This window comes from Anabrus simplex, chromosome 1, assembly GCF_040414725.1.
Source record: "Anabrus simplex isolate iqAnaSimp1 chromosome 1, ASM4041472v1, whole genome shotgun sequence".
Classification (NCBI taxonomy): domain Eukaryota; kingdom Metazoa; phylum Arthropoda; class Insecta; order Orthoptera; family Tettigoniidae; genus Anabrus; species Anabrus simplex.
The window spans coordinates 140162768-140183591 of NC_090265.1; the positions used below are offsets into that span (position 1 = coordinate 140162768).

At 38.9% G+C, this 20824-nt stretch overlaps 1 protein-coding gene across 1 annotated transcript in view; it reads right to left on the reverse strand.

The window, feature by feature from the left end:
• LOC136884955 (methyl farnesoate epoxidase) overlaps positions 1-20824 on the reverse strand; it is a 128593-nt gene continuing 107769 nt past the window's right edge. Inside the window, exon 9 of the mRNA XM_067157302.2 lies at positions 1-2909. Coding sequence (XP_067013403.2) covers positions 2586-2909 — 324 coding nt within the window. The 3' untranslated portion in view covers positions 1-2585. The remainder of the gene's footprint in view (positions 2910-20824) is intronic.

A 20824-nucleotide genomic window follows, 5' to 3' on the forward strand; every position in this document is an offset into this window, starting at 1 on the left:
TAGGATCCTTGATCATTTTACTTTTTATTATCATAATGTTACAGCAGCACAACTCACTTAAAAATAACCAAAAATGATTAGAAGACTGTTACCTGGTCAGTGTAAGTGTATACAGAATAGTTTGTAGTCCTTCACCCATTATTAATTTGAGTTCTGAAATACCAGTACTGGATATACCATATTTACCCGTGTAATTTTCACGCATGCATAATTTTTGCCCCCCAAATTTTGATGAGTAATTATTAGGATTTCTACTTTGTTCGCATAATTTTTCACTGTCTCAAACCATAGGCTACTCCACATCTTAGCACAAGTGCTGAAGGCAATGAAGTTACCCTCTGACATCACCGCCAACTGTAGTCTAGTCTGACCTTGAGCAAAACTGCATTCTAATCCTCATGTCTGAGATTATACCTTGGCCTGTGCTTTGTGATAAGTAGTTCTGTTTTTAGAGTACCGTAAGCTTGTGAAAGGCTTGTGGGTAGCTACATGCTGTAATTTGCTCTGTGTAGTGGTGTGTTAAGAAACAGCATCGCAAATTTTCGTAAGTAGGAGCACACACTGTCTTTTAGTGTGCTAAGTGCAGGTGTTTCAGTTTATCAGCATGGGGAAGTATAACAACTATACATCTGAATATAAGAAAATAAGAATATAAGAAAAATAGCACACGCAATGCAGAGGGAAAAGTTTCCATCTCAGAGGCATGTTCACTACTGGAGAAAGCAGAAGGAGGCCTAAGAAAAGTACCCAATCCTTCATAGGTCCAATGCATGGAAAATATCCTTAGATAATAAGCTCTTAATGTACTTCAAATAATTAAGAAATAGTGGAATTGGGGTATCGCATGAAATGGAAATCCGTGTATATGAAATTGCAGCATGGAGAAATATACATTATACAGAGCAGATTTCAAAGCAATCCATGACTGGGTACACAGATGAATGAGGTGAATAATATTTTACTACAAAGAAGATCATGTCCGTGTCCAAAGCTGTCTAGTGATCACACGGGAAAAGTTATTGAATTTCATTGCTACTTAATTAGACTGAGGGAACACAATTTGTATTTATTGTCACTAACCGGCAATACAGACCAAACGCTGGTGTTTTTTGAAATGCCAAGGAATACGACATTGCAAGAGAAAAGAACTTCAAGTTTATTAATAGAGACATCAGGCGCAGAAAGACAACGATGCACCGTCATGCTTGCAATTACCGCAGATGGAAGAAAACATCCACCGTAAGTTATCTTCAACAGAAAGACAATGCCAAAATGTCATTTTCCATGTGGGATACATGTACTCGTGCAAAAAAATAAAAGGGCTGGATGGACAGCAATCTAATGAAAGACTGGGTAAAAAACAGTCTGGAAAAGCCGTGCTTGTGCTCTACTTCACCTGCCGTCCATATTAGTAGTTGACAGCTTTAGGGGACATCTCACGCAAGAAGTCAAGGACTCTCTTCTCGAAGGTAGAACCAACATGGTAGTAATTGTAGGTGGTCTGACATCTGTTCCACAACCTCTAAATGCGTCAATTAACAAACATTTTAAGGATCGTATCCAGTGGTTTTGTACGGAATGGATGGCAGCGGGCAAGCACATATTCACTCCATGTGGCAAGATTTGGCATCCTTCTTTAGAATTAATGAGCCAGTGGATAATAGGAAGCTGGATTTTAATTCCATATGAAATGGTTATGAAGAGCTTCAGGAAAACGGGAAAATCCAACTCACTGGATGGTCTCAAAGATGATGAGATGACTTATGGAATGACAGAGAATCATATCCCTCTGAATGTGACAACTGCTCATCGGCTGAGAGCAACGATGAAAATGTCAAAAATATGGTTTAATTATGAAATTTATTTCTTGTGGAAATGTCAAGGTGTACCGGTATGATTGATCAGCACTTTTTTCTTGTGACATGCATTTTGTTTCCATGTTCATAACATTAACACTAATGCAAAGATGTTTGCCAACACCAAATAGTATCAGGTACTCATCCTTGAGGAATTTTCCATTGTTATCCAAGAAGCACTGTGGTCTGATGTTCTCTGGGTCACCTCAGTGGTTCTTGTCATTCAACAAACTCCACAAACTTACCTACTTTATCATTACAGATTTGTAGGCTGTTCCGTAGCAGCGCACAACAGTGCAAAGCAAACAACGCTAATTTTTTTTGCCTGGTCACCTACTTGAAGCAAGTGTTAAAAAGCTGGTAAGGTAAAGTGTTAAATGCCAGTAAACTAAAGACATATAAATTTGAAAACTTGCTTGTTGGCATTTCCTTTGTATATGGTATAATATTGCAGTGATGGAAAACGGACAGTCTACTGTAAATACATATAAATAGCATGCAATGTTGTGATAAAAATTATTTTATTAATGGTTGTCTAATCTGTAAGTAAATGTTCAGTGTTCATACAAAATGGAATTTTCCCTTCGAGAAGAAGTCTGCATAATTTATGCAGCTTTATTTTAGAACAAAAAATTTAGTCAAAATAAATACAAAAATGACGTGGGTAAATACAGTACCAGTAGTAGATTTGGTTAGCAGCAAGGTATTGCAATTAATTTGCAATGTATCTTATAGTCGTGGATTGAAAGTAACTTTAAATGGTTGAGGAGCTACAGTAAATCCAGATAAGGGAACTGTAGTTGGCTTTGGGCTGTTCTCAGGAAGAACTATGGTGAAATGCTGTAAAAGTGTAGTGAAGAAAAGGAACAATGTATTACGAGCCAAAGCTTCTCCAGGACAGAGACGTTTGCCAACACCAAATAGTATCAGGTACTCATCCTTGAGAAATTTTCCACTGTTATCCAGGAAGCGCTGTGGTCTGAAGTTCTCTGGGTCACCCCAGTGGTTCTTGTCATTCAACAAGCTCCACAAACTTACCAATACTGTTGTGTTCTGTAACACAAATATTACTATCAACATGAGGTTTGTCTCGAAGCTATGTTTTTCTGTTTTTCTAATTAGAGTTAAAGGAGTTAATTGAGCTTTCCAGTTGACCAACATATTATAAAGTTTCAAATGACTTGGGGCAGCTGGACTATTAACCCACAGGATTAATATTTTTCTAATAAAAAATGTGTCTATATATCAATTTATTCTTTTTTCATGAAAAATTGAATTTAATCATAAAAAGCAACGTGGCATGCTTAATATTGTTCAAAATGTATTTTTACATATTTAAAAGCCAACAATTATAGAAAAAAGTCATCAATGAGTATCTCACTAAATACACTTACATGTAGTTCATTCAGTTTTGCATTCCGAATATCAAACTACTTCACTTACACCACTCCCACAAATAAATGGAATATTTTGAACCACATACTCATCCATTGCCATGTATTATACACAGGCACACTGATAACAGTAGACCTACTTCCATTTTCCAATCCACTTGCGACATCATCTTCATTATTACTGCTGCTATTTTCTTTCTGATACCAACATACTCTACATTCTGATCACCGTGCATAGTATCAGTACAACTATCTGACAGGTAATCTTAAATTTGCTTTAGATCCCTCAAAAAATTAGCATGAATATCCATCATGTTCACGCAATGGCTCTGCGTCTGTCAACATGTAGACTAGTGAGCGCATACAATGATATGCAGACCAATGAGAACACATGGAAAAATTGTAACAAAATTATTTATGAAGAAGGCTGTGCTTCTATGAGTATAGGTACCCTTAATGAATATTACAATAAACTCCTTCCACCTACCAATGATAGTTCGAACCATTTACAGGCCAAAAATTAATGACAGCAGACTGCAATTTCTACATGTTGAAGTACCTTAGGGCAAAAAAAATTATGTGCAAGTGGCACTTCAATCATTCATCAATGATCTGCATTTAGGGCTGTTGCCCAGGTGGCAGATTCCCTGTTAATTGTTTACTTAACTTTTTCTTAATCATTTACAAAGAACTTGGAAATTTATTGAACATTTCCCTTGGTAATTTATTCCAGTCCCTTACTCCTCATTTTATAAATGGATATCTGCTGCAATTTGTCCTCTTGAATTCCAATTTTACCTTCATATTATGATCTTTCCTATTTTTAAAAGCATCAGTCTAGCTTATTCGTCTACTTATGTCATTCCATGCCAACTCTCCACACTAACAGCTCAAAACATATCACATAGTCAAGCATCTCTTTTCCTTACTCCCAAACCTTCCCAGCCCCAAATTTACAACATTTTCCTAACACTATTCCTTTGTTGAAAATCACTCAGAACAAACCATGCTGCTTTCCTTTGAATTTTTTCCAGTTCTCGTATCGAGTAGTCCTGGTGAGGTTTCCATACACTGGAGCTATATTCTAACTGCAGTCTTACCACAGACTTATACTCCCTCTCTTTTACATCCTAAATACTCTCATAACAACGTGAAGAGATCGGTAATCTTTCCTAACAACTTCCCTATTGAAGATCATTCCTTATACTAACTCCTTGGTACTTAAAGTGTTCCTCATGAGGTACTACCACCACATCAACACAATAATTAAAACTGATAGGACTTTTCCTCTTGGTAAAACTTATGACTTGACTCTTCATCCCATTTACTGTACTTTCATACCATTGGCTGCTGTCCATCTCAACATTGTTTAAGTCCCCGTGCAGTCACTCACATCCTGCAACTCCTTTGCTACTCTATACAGTATAACATCTTCCGCAAATAGCCTTATCTGTGATTCCAGTTCTTTACACATATCATTTACACTGACTGACAGAGCAAATGCAACACCAAGAAGGAGTGGTTCGAAAGGGATGAAAGTTGGGGAAAAAACAGAGACGGCACGGAAGAATTATTGATGTTTATTTCAAACCGATATGCGGGTTACACAATGCGCACGGCATCGACTCAGTAGGATGTAGGACCACCACGAGTGGCGATGCACGTAGAAACACGTCGAGGTACAGAGTCAATAAGAGTGCGGATGGTGTCCTGAGGGATGTTTCTCCATTCTCTGTCAACCATTTGCCACAGTTGGTCGTCCGTACGAGGCTGGGGCAGAGTTTGCAAACGGCGTCCAATGAGATCCCACACGTGTTCGATTGGTGAGAGGTCTGGAGAGTACGCTGGCCACGGAAGCATCTGTACACCTCGTAGAGCCTGTTGGGAGATGCGAGCAGTGTGTGGGCGGGCATTATCCTGCTGAAACAGAGCATTGGGCAGCCCCTGAAGGTACGGGAGTACCACCGGCCGCAGCACGTGCTGCTCGTAGCGGTGGGCATTTAACGTGCCTTGAATACGCACTAGAGGTGACGTGGAATCATACGCAATAGCGCCCCAAACCATGATGCCGCGTTGTCTAGCGGTAGGGCGCTCCACAGTTACTGCCGGATTTGACCTTTCTCCACGCCGACGCCACACTCGTCTGCGGTGACTATTACTGACAGAACAGAAGCGTGACTCATCGGAGAACACGACGTTCCGCCATTCCCTCATCCAAGTCGCTCTAGCCCGGCACCATGCCAGGCGTGCACGTCTATGCTGTGGAGTCAATGGTAGTCTTCTGAGCGGACGCCGGGAGTGCAGGCCTCCTTCAACCAATCGACGGGAAATTGTTCTGGTCGATATTGGAACAGCCAGGGTGTCTTGCACATGCTGAAGAATGGCGGTTGACGTGGCGTGCGGGGCTGCCACCGCTTGGCGGCGGATGCGCCTATCCTCGCGTGCTGACGTCACTCGGGCTGCACCTGGACCCCTCGCACGTGCCACATGTCCCTGCGCCAACCATCTTCGCCACAGGCGCTGCACCGTGGACACATCCCTATGGGTATCGGCTGCGATTTGACGAAGCGACCAACCTGCCCTTCTCAGCCCGATCACCATACCCCTCGTAAAGTCGTCTGTCTGCTGGAAATGCCTCCGTTGACGGCGGCCTGGCATTCTTAGCTATACAAGTGTCCTGTGGCACACGACAACACGTTCTACAATGACTGTCGGCTGAGAAATTACGGTACGAAGTGGGACATTCACCAACGCCGTGTCCCATTTATCGTTCGCTACGTGCGCAGCACAGCGGAGCATTTCACATCATGAGCATACCTCAGTGACGTCAGCCTACCCTGCAATTGGCATAAAGTTCTGACCATTCCTTCTTGGTGTTGCATTTGCTCTGTCAGTTAGTGTATATACTGTATATAAGAAAACATACTGCCCTGTGGGACCCCCCATCTTAATCATTACAGGATCAGATAATGCTAATCTAATTCTCTAATTTCTATTTTCTAGAAATGTAGCCATTGATTCAACCACTCTTTTGTCTAGTCCAGTAACCCTCATTTTCATCAGTAATCTCCCTTGATCTACCCTATCAAAAAATTATGTAATGGAAATGGAATGTAATGGAAACAATTAACCTATGTAATTGAAAGAAACAATTACCTTACATTATGAATCAAATTATGTGAGGGATTCAAATTTAAAATCAAATCTCCCCACTTCTCAAAGTAAGCCAATGGGTAAAACAATAGCAAAAAGGAACTTGTTAAAAAAGTGATAGTGTAACCGACAAAACATTATGTAAATGAAAAGAACAAACATGTGATGAATTAGATCATATGAGGAATTCAGACTCAAAATCCAACCTCCCCACTTCTGCATATGTTTCAGGACAATTTCTTGGCTGATAGAAATATCACTGTTTGCAATTCATTGTCATGAGGCACTGTTGTGGTTTGAATTTAACTTATGATTTCCGTATATCCAGATCCTAATGAATTGTTGGTGGGTTACCCTTATTGACATCTCTGAAGGAAGATTTCAATGCAGAGATTAATACAGTTTCAGAAAAAATGAAGTGGAAATGTTAGGGTTTGAATTTGAACAGTTCATATATAGAAAGAAAGAAGCATGAATTGGAACACATAGTAGATAAATACAACAGGTCAGTATCGGAAGAGAGCAGTTGATAGTGAAGACACAAAAGGACAATAATGAATTTGGATCTTCATACAGAGCTGTCTTCACATGGACAGGACCTCTCCTCATCATTCCCATTTCTTCTCCATCCATTTTTCTTCAGCTTCGCTCGCTTAATGATTCGAAGGTTGCGAGTTACAGCCTTATTTAATTTAACACTTTTATTGTGTTATTGCCCTCTATTGATATAAATAATATACATGTTAGGTTTGGAACACACAGCATCATCTAGAACAGGGTGTTGTCATGGCATCTAGTAATGCTAACCCGATGACCCAGCAATGCAAATTCCATCAGCGAACCACTGGCCAACCAGCTCCAAGACCCTCTAAAACTTCTGACATGGCTATAGTGAACCCAGGATTCCAACCCAAACTCTAAGGATGAAGCTAGTAAACAAGCCTGTAGAATGGTGGACCATGAAACTCCAATCCCAGACAATAAGAAACACTGTGCTATCATACTAAATGCAGTCCAAATGACTTGACTGCTAGTACCTAAACATCATTGTTGGACTCTGGGAACCTGGATCCAGCCATCAGTGGCATCTTACAACTAGGACTGAAGGCATCACACATTGCAGCCCCATTTTACATGCCACCAGGTAACCGATCACAGCAGTTATGCCGATGCAGCTAAAAATCCCACGCTGCCCAGCCAGGTTCAACAACATAGTGGGATGTCTCCAGGATCTGTTCTTAGTTCCCCATTCTTCATTATCAAACTCCATAACTTCGACCTGGATAAAAACTATCCCAAGGCTATCCATACCATAATTACCAGGTTCCTTTCTAATGCTCCTAAGGATTATAATCTAGAAATACATATAAGTAAGAAGGGATATAACTTGAAGACAATTATATTTATATTAGTGAACACCATCGGACTAGCTAACTTCATTATTACTATTATTCATTATTACTATACTATTATTACTATAAACTTCATAATGTTTCCATATCGTCACTGTAAAGCTTATGAAAGAGTTCACAGAAGTCCCAACTTAAAATACAAATATCAGTTTAATTAAAATAAACTAGACTGGGCGAGTTGGCCGTGATGTTAGGAGCACGCAGCTGTGAGCTCGTATCCGGGAGATAGTGGGTTCGAACCCCACTGTCGACAGCCCTGAAGATGGTTTTCCATGGTTTCCCATTTTCACACCAGGCAAATGCTAGGGCTGTACATTAATTAAGGCCATGGCTGCTTCCTTCCCATTCCAAGGCCTTTCCTGTTCCATCGTCTCCATAAGACCTATCTGTGTTGGTGCGACGTAAAGCAACTAGCAAAAAAAAAAAATAAAAAAAATCAGCCAGTACGTGTTTTGTCCTTGTATCGTGGACATCATCAGCTATTGCTTAAATACCAGTTAAAACTAAAAGATAAAGGTATCACATCACAAGAAATGAGTAAAATTATATAAAGGCTAAAATATCAAGTCCTTGTTGTTTAAAAGTCTTTGGTGACTGTAAAATAAGGCACAAACATGGGCTCTTCTTAAAGTAGATCATTTTGATTTAGACATTATAATACCATTTTTTTTTAAGTTTGGATGGGTCTACAGCAAGACATGGATAAACCAACTTAAGCCAGCGAGGATATATGTTCTTTCAATACCTTAACTTTTAACAACCTGGCCATGATTTCACACAATGTCCCACACAGCACAAATCAAGATTTTCTCCAATAAATCTATTCCCTTCAACCAGCATTACCACTCGCTCAAAGATTTTCTGGCAGATAATATAATAATTGAAATAACTTCAAGGAATCAAACAATAGTGTCTGCGACCATTTATATTCCCCCTGGATCCTCTCCACATAAAAAATTTGTAAGAGTATATTGACTTTAAATACACTATTTAATTATTGCCTATTTTAATGTAACAACTTACGATCTATTCTGACAAAACACTTACAATCAACTTTTACGTGACAACCAGGGTGTTGACTTATCCATCCCCTTCCCTTCCTATGCTATATCTAATACTACCCATGATATTCTTATCCTGTCCCCTACACTTGCAACTAATTGTGACATTACTCTGCTACCATCCATCAGCAGTGATTACGTCTCAACACTACTAACCATTTCAAATATATTAATAAATCAATATCAACATAATCAACATCCCCCACCAGTTCAGCAGTACAATAAAACCGATTGGGGAGCATACTGACAAACCATAACAGACTTATTACAAAACACTGAACTACCTACTACACCAGACGAACTATACGACATAATAAAAAATCAGAATCTATTTGTAGTTGTTTCAAAAAACACATAAGAGCCTCGGAACGCATTTATCAACTAAATTAAGATGCCAGCATGAGCAGACTCATGTCAGGGTTGATGATTTATGGCCTAATGATAGACAGGGTCTTGCAAAAATCCCGGAGGAGACTAACATGGATTGGCACCATCAAACTTACTCAGTGTCACAGGAGAATGCAAAGAACTTGTAGACCTCATGGAAAGGAGGAAATTAATGATGGGCTTACTGGAGCTGAGTGAAACCAAATGGAGAGGGAAAGGAATGAAGAAGTTAAGGAAACAGAATACACTGTATTGGCATGGAAATGAAAAAGAGATGAGGAATGGTGTTGGTTTCATCATGAGTAAATTTCTAGGAGTCGCTGACATTCAGTATGTTAGTGAGAGAATAATAAAGGTGACTGTGCATTTAGAGAAATAAAAACTAACTTTGGTACAGGTGTATGCACCTCAAACTGGATGTTGTCAAGAGGATAAAAACCAGTTTCTTGATGATTTGGAAAAAGTTATTAGTAAAGAGAGAGGAATCATTACAGGACATCTGAATGCATAGACAGGGACAGATAGAATAGGATATGAGAACGTAATGGGACCTCATGGATATGGTGGAAGAAATATAGAAGGTGAACATCTCCTTGACTTCTGTATGAGGAATGGATTGGTGATGAAAAACAGTTGGCTCAAGAAGAGACAGAGTCATAACATGATACAGTTGGGATGGACTACAAAAGACTGTAATTGATTATGTCATCTCGGATCAATAAAGGAGCAGAATGGTAACAGATGTCAGAGTAATACCCAGTAAGAGTTTCGACAGTGACCACCGTCTATTAGTAGCAGACCTGAGAAACTTCTATGTGCCAAAAGTACAGAATAGGAAAATGCCAAAAATCGAAGTATGGGAACTCCAGAAAACAGATAAGAGAACTGAGTACCAGAACAGGATAAAAAACCTGTTACCAAGAGCTGAAAGGAAAAATGGAGAGGCAGAATGGACCAGACTAAGGGACACATTGGTTAAGGAAGCAACTGAAGTTTGTGCAAAGGCGAGTATGAAAAAAAGGGCGAGGGAAACACCTTGGTAAAATGAAAGAGTGAGAGCAGCAATCAGGGAAAGAAATCTCTTGTAGAAAGAAAGGGATCGGGAGAAAAATAAAGCGGATCTTACTACAGATGAGGCAAAGATCAGAAACCTCGAACAAATATACTGAAACAAGAAACTGGACATTAAAAGAACAGTTACAGAAGAAAAGACCAAGGCATGGAAGATATTCACTCAGAAACTGGAGGAGGACAGCAGATGCAATAAGAAACTACTGTATAGTGATATAAGAGATAAAAGGAAACCAATGAATACCATAAAGGCACTTGAAGATGAAAATCTGGTTAGGAAAGAAAGTGACATGAGAGAAGTCCTGAAGAACCATTCTGACCACCTAATGAACAGATCAGTTCCAAAACAAAATACAAAACTGGAAATACAAGCCTACAATGAGGAACCTCCCATCACCTGGACATAAACTGAGACACCCTTAAAATCTGTGCCTAAAGGAAAATCTTCAGGTGCAGATGAAGTGAATGCGGACATGAGAAAGGCAGCAAGCATCCAGGGCATAGAATGGCTGCTCAGAGTACTAAATCCTGTATAGACAGATAACAAAATACCTGCAGGGCATTATAAATCCGCTGTTTAAGAAAGGCAGCAGATAGAAACCTACCAACTATAGTGGAATAACCCTCCTGTCTCATGTACTAAAAATTCTAGAGAAGATAATAGAGAGGAGATTGGGAACCATCATTCAACCACAGTTAAAGGAGGAGCAATATGGATTCAGAAGTAACAGATCAACAATGGATCTAATTTTTAGTACCCTCATGCTGGTAGAAAAGTATTGGGAGAAAGGCAAGAACCTGATCATTGCATTCCTGGATATAGAAAAGGCCTATGATAGTGTTATACGAGATACAATTTGGGAGTGCCTGAGGAAAAGAAATGTGCCTGAAGGACTGGTAAGGAAAATTCAGATATTGTACAAAGACTGTACTAACTGTATACAAATTGGGAAAGGTCGATCATCGTGGTTTGAGATCAAGAGTGGAGTTCAGCAAGGAAGTGAACTGTCCCCACTACTGTTCATCACTGTTATGGACAATATAATGAAGAACAACAAGGAAAAATTAGGTGAAATGAATTCAGTGGCTTTTGCTAATGAAATCATGATTTGGGGTGAAACAGAAGAGGAAGTACAGACCAGACTCAACGTATGGAAATCCCAGTTCCAAGAATATAACCTCAACATCAGCGAGACCAAGACAGTTGTGACGGCAGTCAACAGAGATGGGCATCCAGCAAGTGTATAACTAGGAGATCACCAGCTAGAGTATGTGGAGAGTTTTCCTTACCTTGGAAGTGTAATCTCCAGTGATAATTTGGTCAGAAAGGAAATTACAAACAAAGTGCAAAAGGGATCAGAATTCTACCAACAAGTAAGAATACTTTTATGAGGTGACAAGATTCCAAAAGCGGCCAAACTGATGATGTTTAACATATATTTCATACCAATATTGATCTATGGTATTGAAGCGTGCACCTTCACAAAAAGAGATTCATCAAGACTGCAAGCATCAGAGATTAAATTTCTTTCTTTTTTTAAATTATTTTATTTTTGCTATTTTGCTTTATGTCACAAAGACACAGATACGTCTTAGGGCAATGATGGAATAGGAAAGGCCTAGGAATGGAAGGAAGCGGCCATGGTCTTCATTAAGGTTCAGCTCCAGCATTTGCCTAGTGTAAAAATGGGCAACCACGGAAAACCTTCTTCAACGCTGCCGACAGTGGAGTTCAAACCAACTATCTCCCGCATGCAAGCTCACAGCTGCGCGCCCCTAACTGCACGGCCAACTCACACAGTATGAAATTTCTTAGATACACCATCCAGAAGACCAAGATGGACAAGTTAAGAAGTGAGGAGATGAGGAAAGAAGCCGGAATAAAGACATCCCTATTGGACCGAATCGGCACATCGAGACTATGGTGGTACAGACATGTGATGAGGATGGAGCCAACAAGAACAGCCAGAATAAATTTGGAAAGACAGGTGGAGGAGAAAAGACCTGCAGGAAGACCTAAAACCCAATGGATGGACATGATCGAGATTGATCTGGTTTCCAGAGGATGGACAGTGGATGATATTCTCCACGACAAGTTGTATATGGAAAGGAAGAGTGGAACAGGCTCATTAACAGTACCCGGAAAACTGGAACTCTACAATGATAATGATGAATCTATCTTAACCACTGCAGACCAAATTTACGTACTGTACCTCGCAACTCTTCCCACCCCTCTCACCCCGAGCACTTCAACTCCTAAAATACTCCTGCGAACAATACAAAGCATATCTTTAACCCATGACCCTAACACCCTCCATGAACACAAACCACACTCCGACGTGCCTATTCATTTATTAAAGCTATCAAAACAAAAGCCTGGACTAACGCTTGTACCAAACTGTCTAACAAAACTGACTCCCATAAATACTGGACTAAATTAAAACAGATAACAAATAGTAAAAAATACTACCCTCACTACCCAATATTACATAATAAATCCGTTCTCGGAGACCCGAGAACAAAAGCCCACACTTTTTCTGATTATTTTGAAGAAATTTTCTCCCCTTCCACTGATCTCAATTTCTACTATCTTGACCATGAAGTAATATCACAATACACAGCTATAACACAACCACCCCTCAGTCCTTCCTTCAGCCCTCTTTCTGCTCATGACTTATACCACCCATTAAATTAAGCCATTGCAATACAAGACAGACATATCAAAGAAGCTCCCCACTCCTTCCTACAACCCCTTGGCTCAATATATACAACTATTGTACAAACTGTTTTTTTACCCTTCCCAATAGGGACATGCTGTAATTCCTTTATTTAAAACCTAATAACTTACCCTCCCAAATAAGCTCATACCGGTACAGGCCTATAACTCTTTTACCTGTGTTATCCAAAATCTTAGAAACTATCCTAGCCTGACATATACACGCCTACCTAAACTCCCCCCATCTAATACCACAATCTCAAGCAAGTTTCCGACCACAGTATTCCACAGTTGATCATGTTTCATATTTAGGCATCTCAGACAATCATATGAAATTATCTTCATTTTGGTCTGTACGGAGAAGAAGACCACCCAATCAGTGCATAATTTATTTTATGATTACTGTAATTATACATCACAATGTGGAATTAGTTTCAACCAAGTGTTGGCCATCTTCAGCCACTCTAGTAAAAATTGATGAAGTACTTAACCTATTATATACATAAACAATGATGAAACATATACCTATAGCTTTTGTGCACTTGTTAAACCATACGGTAATATATGAAGTCAAAATCTTAAAGCCTTAAAAAGCAAAACTTTATTATGCATATATGATGACATGACAAGTATAATATTTTAAAATGAAAATGACTGAGGTGGGATTCGAACCCCATCAACTCAGTTGACCTCCCAAGGCAGAGTCGACCCCATTCCGGCCCTCGTACCACTTATCAAATTACGTGGCAGAGCGGGAATCGAACGTGGTCCTCCAGGAGTGGCTGCTAATCACACTAACCACTATACCACAGAGGTGGCAAGGCTATCTTCCCTCTTTAATACATGTCAAAAGAACTGCAGAGTTCTCCGTCTAACAAGAGTGGGAAGTCGATTCGGGATACCATGTTCTTCCGTTATGGAAGAGTTAGATGATTTCTCTGTCCAAGGTATTTGTAGCATCCTCCGCCAGTACCACATTTCAAATTCATCAATGAGCTTTTTGTCCTTGACCTTCAACCGTCCATGATTCCGAAGAAGACTGAAAATACTAAGACACAAACCAGACGTTTACTTGTGTTTTTACTGATTGCTCGGACATGCCAGATCATTCCAAGGTTATCCATAGCAACTTTCTGAAGAACAATTCCTCTTTTGATCTCTTTCTCCTCCGAAAACCATAAAAGTAGTTAGTGGGATGCAAAGTAATTATTATTATTATTATTATTATTATTATTATTATTATTATTATTATTATTATTATTATTATTATTATTATTATTATTATTATTATTGTTGTTGTTGTTGTTGTTGTTGTTGTTGTTGTTGTTGTTATGGTTGTTATTGTTATTATTATTATTGTTATTATTATTATTATTATTATTATTATTATTATTATTATTATTATTATTATTATTATTATTATTATTATTATTATTATTATTATTATTATTATTATTATTATTATTATTATTATTATTATTTGGTTGATGGTGTGTTTTACTGTAGTAACGTCCTAATTCGTGAACCATGAGCAATGGCTGAGTAGCTTAGTAAGTGATCCTTAGAGTTGCGACACTAGCTGCTACGGAATGGGAGTGGGCATTTTGGACTTATTCTGTGTCATGGCCCTCCACGAGCTCAAGCAGGTAAGACTATACAATCCACCAGTGGTCCCTAATACGTTAGAGGAGAGATCCTCACTTGGACTATGTGTACGTAGGGTAGCATCCTGCTTCATGTATTTACCAACCTCAGAACATTTTAAGCAAGCCTTGGACCTATGGGAGTAATGGAGTCCCACTCCCGTATGACAGGCGAGGGACTCCTTGGAAACAACTTGGTGAACAAAGTGGAATTCCATGGGGAGCTATTGATATTAATGGGGCTTATGGAAGAAAGAAAGTAGAACTGGCTGTGTCAGCAAAAAGCATGCATCTAGATGCTAGGAGTAAGTGATATTCGGGTAAGGCAAGATAACGAGGAAGAGATAGGAGATTATAACATGTACTTGATGGGTGTTAAAAAGGGAAGGGCAGAGTATGGGGTAGGGCTGTTCATCAGGAATTCTATTGCATGCAACATAGTTTCTGTTAGGCACATAAATGAGCGAATGATGTGGGTAGATTTGGCAGTTGGAGGAATTAGGACGAGAATTGTATCAGAGTATTCACCATGTGAGGCTGCAGATCAGAATGAAATTGATAAGTTTTATGAAGCGTTGAGTGACATCGTAGTCAGGGCCAACAGCAAGGATAGGATATTGCTAATGGGCGGTTTCAATGTGAGAGTTGGAAATAGAACTGAAGGAAATAAAAGGGTGTTTGGTAAATGTGGGGAAGATATGGTAGCTAATAGGAATGGGAAGAGTTTTCTGGACTTCTGTGCTAGTATGTGTTTAGAAGTTATGAATACACCGCTACACATGGAAGGGTAGGGGTACCAGATAAATAACAGACTATATCTTAACCGACTTCGAATTTAGGGAATCTGTTAGGAATGTACAGGGTTTTTTTGGGGATTTTTCAATGATACAGACCACTATATGATCTGTAGTGAACTAAGTATCTCTAGACCTAGAATAGAGAAAGTGAAATCTGTCTTCAAATGAATAAGAGTAGAAAATCTCCAGGACGAGGAAATTAGACAGAAGTACATAGATTTATGATTAGTGAGAAATTCCGAACAGTGGACAGTAAGCAGGTTGAGGGCAGGGATACTGCAGTAGGAACAGCAAGGGAATGCCTAGAAACAACTGTGTGTAAAGGTGGGAAAAAAGTGAACATCTTGGTGAAATGATGAAGTGAGTGCAGCTTGTAAATGTAAAAAGAAGGCTTATCAAAAATGGCTCCAAACAAGGGCCAATGCAGATAGGGAATTGTATGTAGATGAAAGAAACAGAGCGAAACAAATAGTTGTTGAATCCAAAAAGAAGTCATGGGAAGATTTTGGTAATAACCTGGAAAGTCTAGGTCAAAAAGCAGGGAAACCTTTCTGGACTGTAATATGGAATCATTGGAAGAAAGGGAAAAAGGAAATGAACAGTGTTTTGGGTAATTCAGGTGAACTCATAATAGATTCCAGGGAATCACTGGACAGATGGAGGGAATATTTTGAAAATCTTCTCAACGAAAAAGAAAACCTTCATGGTGATGTCGCAAACAACCAAGCTCATGGGGAGGAGAAAAATTATGTTGGAGAAATTACCTTTGAGGAAGTGGAAAGGATGGTAAAGTAAACTCCATTGCCATAAAGCAGCAGGAATAGATGAAATTAGACCTGAAATGGTGAAGGCCAGGATGAAATGGCTTCATAGAGTAGTAAGATTAGTATGGATTGTTGGTAAGGTATCTTCAGATTGGATAAAAGCAGTAATTGCACCTATCTATAAGCACGGGAACAGGGAGGATTGTAACAACTATCGAGGTATCTCAATGATTAGTATACCAGGCAAAGTATTTACTGGCATCTTGGAAGGGAGGGTGCAATCAGTGGTTGAGAGGAAGTTGGATCAATCAATCAATCAATCAATCAATCAATCAATCAATCAATCAATCAATCAATCAATCAATCAATCAATCAATCAATCAATCAATCAATCAATCAATCAATCAATCAATCACTACTGATCTGCATTTAGGGCAGATTCCCTATCTGTTGTTTTCCTAGCCTTTTCTTAAATGATCGCAAAGAAATTGGAAAATTCTTGAACATTTCTCTTGGTAAGTTATTCCAATCCCTAACTTCCCCTTCTTATATACGAATATTTGCCCCAATTTGTCCTCTTGAATTCCAACTTTATCTTCATATTGTGATCTTTCCTGCTTTTAAAGACACCACTCAAATTTATTCGTCTACTGATGTCCTCCCATGCCATCTCTCCACTGACAGCTCAGAACATACCACGTAATCGAGCAGCTCATCTCCTTTCTTCCAAGTCTTCCCAGCCCAAACTTTGTAACATTTTTGTAACGCTACTCTCTTGCCGGAAATCACCCAGAACAAATCGAGCTGCTTTTCTTTGGAATTTTTCCAGTTCTTGTATCAAGTAATCCTGGTGAGGGTCCCATACACTGGAACCATACTCTAGTTGGGGTCTTACCAGAGACTTATATGCCCTCTCCTTTACATCCTTACTACAACCCCTAAATACCCGCATAACCATGTGCCGAGATCTGTACCCTTTATTAACAATCATATTTATGTGATTACCCCAATGAAGGTCTTTTCTTATATTAACACCTAGGTACTTACAATGATCCCCAAAAGGAACCTTCACCCCATCAATGCAGTCATTAAAACTGAGAGGACTTTACCTATTTGTGAAACTCACAACCTGACTTTTAACCCCGTTTATCATCATACCATTGCCCACCTTTCATCTCACAACACTATCGAGGTCACCCTGCAGCCACTCACAATCTTGTAACTTATTTATTACTCTGTACAGTATAACATCATCTGCAAAAACCTTATCTCTGATTCCACTTCTTTACACATATCATTGATATATATATAAAAAAACATAAAGGTCCAATAACACTGCCTTGAGGAATTCCCCTCTTAATTATTGCAGGGACAGATAAAGCTTCACCTACTCTATTTTCTAGAAATATAGTCACCCACTCAGTCACTCTTTTTTCTAGTCCAATAGCAATCATTTTTGCCAGTAGTCTTCCATGATCTACCCTATCAAATGCCTTAGATAGGTCAATCGCAATACAGTCCATTTGGCCTCCTGAATCCAGGATATCTGCTGTATCTTGCTGAAATCCTACAAGTTGAGCTTCAGTGGAATAATATTTCATAAACCCAAACTGCCTTCTGTCAAACCAGTTATTAATTTTGCAATCATGTCTAATATAATCAGAAAGAATGCTTTCCCAAAAGCTTTACATACAATGCATGTCAAACTGACTGGCCTGTAATTTTCAGCTTTATGTCTATCACCCTTTCCTTTATACACAGGGATTACTATAGCAACTCTCCATTCATTTGGTATAGCTCCTTCAACCAAACAATAATCAACTAAGTATTTCAGATATGGTACTATATCCTAACCCATTGCCTTTAGTATATCCCCAGAAATCTTATCAATTCCAGATGGTTTTCTAGTGTTCAACTTTTGTATCTTACAGTAAATGTCATTGTTATCATATGTAAATTTGAATACTTCTTTAGTATTAGTCACCTCCCCTATCTGGACATTATCCTTGTAACCAACAATCTTTACATACTGCTGACTGAATACTTCTGCCTTTTGAAGATCCTCGCATACACACTCCCCTTGTTCATTAATGATTCCTGGAATGTCCTTCTTTGAACCTGTTTCTGCCTTAAAGGACCTATACATACCCTTCCATTTTTCACTAAAATTTGTATGACCACCAATTATGCTTGCCATCATGTTATCCTTAGCTGATTTCTTTGCTAGATTCAATTTCCTAGTAAGTTCCTTCAATTTATCCTTACTTCCACAGCCATTTCTAACTCTATTTCATTTTAACCTGCACCTCCTTCTTAGTCTCTTTACTTCTCTGTTATAATATAATGGATCCTTACCATTCCTTACCACCTTTAAAGGTACAAACCTATTTTCACATTCCTTAACAATTGCTTTAAACCCACCCCAGAGTCTGTTTACATTTTTATTTACCATTTTCTAGCGATCATAGTTACTTTTTTTAAACTCCCTCATGCCTGTTTTATCACCCATATGGTACTGCCTAATAGTCCTAATTTTAATACCTTCCTTTCTTTCACATTTAGTTAAAACTATGACAAAAACAGCTTTGTGATCACTAATACCATCTATTACTTCTGTTTGTCTATAGAGCTTATCTGGTTTTATCAGCACCACATCCAAAATATCCTTCCCTCTAGTTGGTTCCATCACTTTCTGAATCAGCTACTCTTCCCATATTAACTTATTTGCCATTTGTTGTTCATGCTTCCTGTCATTCGTATTATCTTCCCAATTGACATTTGGTAAATTGAGATCACCTGCTACTATCACATTCCTTTCCATATCATTCCAACATAGCTGATTATCTTATCAAATAATTCTGAATTAGCATCAGCGCTACCCTTTCCCGGTCTGTACACTTCAAAGACAACAAGTTGCCTATTATCTTTAGAGAAGAGCCTTACACCCAAAATTTCATGTTTTTCATCCTTAACTTTTTCGTAGCTTACAAATTCTTCTTTCACCAGAACTCCCCCTCCTATCATTTCTATCCTATCTCTACGATAGACGAAAACCAGTGTGCTTTCATACCGCAGAGGAGCTGTCAGGATCAGATTTTCAGTATGCGCCAGGTAATTGAAAAATTCTATGAGAGGAATAGACAGTTGTGTTTATGTTTCGTAGATCTAGAGAAAGCATATGACAGGGTACTGAGGGAAAATATGTTTACCATACTGGGGGACTATGGGATGGAGGGTAAATTATTAAAATCAATCAAAGGCAATTTATGTTGACAATTGGGCTGCAGTGAGAATTGATGGTAGAGTTCTTGGTTGAGGGTACTTACAGGGGTTAGATAAGGCTGTAATGTTTCACCTTTGTTGTTTGTAGTTTGCATGGATCATCTGCTGAAAGGTATAAAGTGGCAGAGAGGGATTCAATTAGGTGGAAACGTATTAAGCAGTCTGGCCTACACTGACGGATTGGTTTTAATGGCAGATTGAGGTGAAAGCCTGCAGTCTAATATCTTGGAACTTGAAAATAGGTGCAATGAGTATGGTATGAAAATTAGCCTCTCGAAGACTAAATTGATGTCAGTAGGTAAGAAATTCAACAGAATTTAATGTCAGATTGGTGATACAAAGCTAGAACAGGTTGATAATTTCAAGTATTTAGGTTGTGTGTTTTCCCAGGATGGTAATATAGTAAGTGAGATTGAATCAAGGTCTCGTAAAGCTAATGCAGTGAGCACGCAGTTGCGATCAACAATATTCTGTAAGAAGGAAGTCAGCTCCCAGATGTAACTATTTTTACATCAGTCTGTTTTCAGACCAACTTTGCTTTACGGGAGCAAAAGCTTGGTTGACACAGGATATCTTATTCATAAGTTAGAAGTAACAGACATGAAAGTAGCAAAAATGATTGCTGGTACAAACAGCTGGGAACAATGGCAGGAGGGTACTCAGAATGAGGAGATAAAGGCTAAGTTAGGAATGAACTCGATGGATGAAGCTCTATGCATAAACCAGGTTTGGTGGTGGAGTCATATGAGGCGTATGAAGGAGGATAGGTTAGTTAGGAGAATAATGGACCTGTTACAGGGAGTAAAAGAAGTAGAGGGAGACCAAGACGACGATGGTTAGACTCAGTTTCTAATGATTTAAAGATAAGAGGTATAGAACTAAATTGAGGCCACAGCACTAGTTGCAAATAGAGGATTGTGGCGATGTTTAGTAAATTCACAGATGCTTTCAGACTGAAATGATGATGTATGTACAGTATGTTATTGTTATTATTATAATTATTATTTCTTTCTCACAGCTGCCAGTGTTGCTCAGCAAGGATCTAAGATAAAGAGATTCATTAATAACATCTAGGCCCCCTAGACGACCACTAATTTGGAGCTACTTTCCTCTGTCAACAACCATCACTTTCGTTTTGTTGTGATTTACTTTCAATCCAAGCTGAAGTCTTTCATTTTCTACCTGCTGCAACAATTCAGCAAGTTCATCTTTACTATTTCCCAGTAGAATAATAAATCATAAGGAAAATGCTGATTCTGTAACATTCTTCCTCCACCTGACACACTCC